This window comes from Atta colombica, unplaced genomic scaffold (assembly GCF_001594045.1).
Source record: "Atta colombica isolate Treedump-2 unplaced genomic scaffold, Acol1.0 scaffold275, whole genome shotgun sequence".
NCBI classification, from domain to species: domain Eukaryota; kingdom Metazoa; phylum Arthropoda; class Insecta; order Hymenoptera; family Formicidae; genus Atta; species Atta colombica.
In genome coordinates, this window is record NW_017259376.1 from 95630 (window position 1) to 99390 (window position 3761).

The 3761-nt window shown below is 29.2% G+C and overlaps 1 protein-coding gene across 5 annotated transcripts in view; it reads left to right on the forward strand.

The window, feature by feature from the left end:
- Nucleotides 1-3761, forward strand: part of LOC108689736 (2-oxoglutarate dehydrogenase, mitochondrial) — an 18026-nt gene that overhangs the window by 4771 nt on the left and 9494 nt on the right. For 3 of the 5 annotated variants that reach the window (XM_018196643.1, XM_018196647.1, XM_018196644.1), the window contains exons 2-4: nt 427-681; nt 884-1093; nt 2789-2909. In XM_018196643.1, coding sequence (XP_018052132.1) covers nt 433-681; nt 884-1093; nt 2789-2909 — 580 coding nt within the window. In that variant the 5' untranslated portion in view covers nt 427-432. The remainder of the gene's footprint in view (nt 1-426; nt 682-883; nt 1094-2788; nt 2910-3761) is intronic. The other 2 variants (XM_018196645.1, XM_018196648.1) reach the window with 1 other exon arrangement.

The following is a 3761-nucleotide window of genomic DNA, read 5'->3' on the forward strand; positions in this document are numbered from 1 at the left end:
GCAAAATGCGCCTTTAATATTCTTCGCATTTCTTAGTAATCGATGGATGACATGCAGGCAAAGTCTAGAATTTCAGTGATGCAATGAGAACAATGATAAGACGACAGACTATAGTAGATAAAGCCAGATTGTGATTGTACGTGTAAGATTTGTTTAATATACGTTGCTATGCTTATCAAAGCGTTTATATTCTCATTAACGCCTCATGACCGGGCATGGCATTTGAATCTTTGTTTAATTTAATTGCAATTGCGATCTTGAAACAGCATATATCCATTTAATTACTTCAGATATTTAAATGACGCATAAATTTTGAGTATGTCTTATCGATAACTATGTTTATGCAATTTCATTAGCTTATTCTCTTCTACATCGACGATATGAAGCAAGATAAGGTATTGAACGACTTGCCGTGTCATGTTCCAGGTGAAAATGTATAAGGCAAGGACAGTATTCAGTACGCTGGCCCCTTTGGCGCCGCGCATATGCGGGCCCGAAAGATACGCATCCTGGGTGGTTCGTAGTCATCCATTGACTAGGACCAGCCAGTTGATTTTCATGGAATCCGCGCGCAAATACAATAGCCGAGTAGCAACCGAGCCCTTTTTGAATGGCAGCACCAGCTCTTACGTGGAAGAGATGTATAACGCGTGGCTGCAAGATCCAAACAGTGTGCACGTGGTAAATAAATTTAAATGCATCTTTGCACAAACATTCAAATCAATTTTTTATCATAAAGGAAATTAATTAAAACTCGACGAAAAAGAGTATCTATTTATTATTTTTACTGTTTCTTTTGTAAAAGCTATTTAATTGTGTCGTTTGTTTAATTATAGATGGAAAGATTTTGCTTAAATTTATTTATGTTCTTATTTATTTATAGTCATGGGATTCCTTCTTTCGAAATAGTACCGCTGGAGCTGCCCCAGGATTCGCATATCAGGCACCACCATCCCTTGCTCCAAGTTACAATCAAGTACCACTCGGAGCGTTGTTGCCTCTGGGTGGCGGAACGCAACTCGGCCAAGCGCCTGTCAATGAAAAAATTATTGATGATCATCTAGCGGTGCAAGCTATCATTCGTTCTTATCAGGTATGATATTTTGTTTACTTTATTCCTGGTAATGAATATAGATGTGCTACTCTTGCAAACAAGTAAGTACATATTTTGGACATGATAATTTATCATGTGTAAGTTTACGAACAATATATAAGAGTGATTGATAATTCACATAATCATTACTATTTGTATTATTTTTGTTTGCAAGATTATTTTATTCAGCCGTGTATAATTTAAATGATAATCAATAATAATAAAAATTGCTTTTTAACATTGGTTATTATATAAAAATATTATTTTTTAATGAATTTCTGCTCCTATCTCTATTATCTATAAATAATAATGTAAAATAGTAATATTCTCGTAATGTAAAATAGTTATATTTTACTTATTATGTAACATTTAATAAATTAAATGGGAACCTGGAGAAATCTGCTTTTGAATCATACTAAATTGGTCCATTAAAAGCTGCATGAATAAAAATATATATAATAGCAATATGTTAAAAATATAAGGCGAGTATTTTCAGTTAGTTTTTATTTTAAATTAAATAATATCTTAAGATGCTAATTTATATTAGTAGAAATGGATATTAATAATTGGTTTATAGTTTATAACATTTTAGGAATGCACTTAAGATAGTCTTGAAAAACTACGACTATAAATACCGGCCATTGATATTTGTAATTAATCATTAAAAAAAATTTTAATCCGATAAAAGTTTACGAATTCTCAGCTTTGCCATTATGAAAACAAAAGCATTTTCTTATTATATTTTGAAATGTATTCATATATTATGGAAATTACTATGGCATGCATTTACAACGTTTCGTTCAATGAAATTTATATGCATACGTATATGTAGATACATTGTAAATTTCATTGAAGGAAATATTTTAGTATCTTTTGTGTCTCTGTTTCATTTCCATGGAACAGAATGTCTTTTGGTCAAGGTAACATGTTAGAATTTATATTTATGTACTTTGCGCGGTTATAAACTTTATGCGCGAATATGTCTATACGAGTTTGGGACGTGGAATGTTTTTTTGTTGTATTTCTGCTTAATATTAGGGACTATCATGTATTTCCATATTTTTTGACGTTATATTTATCTCAAGTATTAACACATGATAAGTATATTGAATATAAATAGCAAATATTATGAATATTGCATAATAGCTTCATTTTTTGTATGACTATACTAGTGGCTCACTGCATTTTCTATTTCAAGCATGTCTTGCATCTTTATATTTTTTCCAATAAAAAAAATAATGGAATTTTTTAAATTTTATAATTTTTTATGTTCTGATCTTTTTCCTTCTCAATATATATTCTCATCTTTTTCCTTCTCAATATATATAGATACTTCTGTCAAGGAAGAAGCAGCAGCACACTATTTCTAATCATTTTATTAAAACTATGATAATTATATTTGTTATAGCAATGATTCTTTTTTTTTACTATAGTGAAATTATAATTATGAGATATACAAAAAACAAAATCCATTCCTTCATAAACATTGTTGCAATAAATATCAATATGTGTTATCTTAGTGTATGCTATAAGTAAATATAATTGGGTATTTGTTTGCCAATTTTGCTGTATATAGCCGCTGTATTTTTTTTCTTTTTTTTTTTTTCTATATTGTAACTATATGTACAGTGTAGTTGTGAGAATAGACACAGTTTATATAAATGTGAGGTTTTTTTCGGGATTATTGGCGTATAGGCCCGAGGTCACTTAGTTGCCGATCTGGATCCGCTGGGTATTATGCAAACAGACCTGATACACACTCATTATGCAGCTCGCAAAGGATCTCCAGAACAAGTGTTGCGACAGTATATGCTTGGTAAGATTTTTCTTCCTAAGCATTTTACGCGGACTTTTGTTTTAAAGACGCGTTTTCTTGCCATACGTGCCATATGTATGTGAGAATCGCATTGTACTTGATTTGGAGTATATGATATATAAAATGCATACATAGAGCCGTAAATTACTCGGCTTATGTTTACGATAATTTTATTCATAATACATTCAGTATTATCATTTCATGTAATCATTTTCACATATTAATCTTACTTTTGCCTAGCTGAAAGAATTTTTTAATTTTAGATAAAATTCTAAGGATCATAAAATAGAATTTTTCTACTTTAGAATTTCTTTACTTTAAAATTTCAAGAGTCTTTTTAGAAAAGAACTACAAAAATTATTTATAATTTTAGGCGACGTAATTTTATCTTAATGATTTTCTCTACAACGTATGGAACGTATTTCAAAATTATGTTGAAGTAATATCTATACAAAGTAAAATAAGAAATAATCAGTTACTTTTTTTTTGATATTTTTGGAAATTATATTTTTTAAGTTTTTTGTTTTTTATTGAAAATATCTTATAAATAATTTATTCTTAGTAATTGAAAAGAATTATACAAATCTAAATATTATGTATTGCAAAAGAAAAGGCCTTGTATTGTGGCATACTGATACTGAAAATGTTTGGAAAAACATTGTATTCATTTTAGGAATCACAAAAATAAATACGTCTCATCTTTTCATAATGATCAATTATCTAAGGATTTCATAATTCGAATATTCATATACATGCGCAGACATTGTCGAGTATGATATTTATCATGATGCATTCATTGCGTTTATATTTGACAGAAAATAAAAATAGATAATACATATATATATATATATA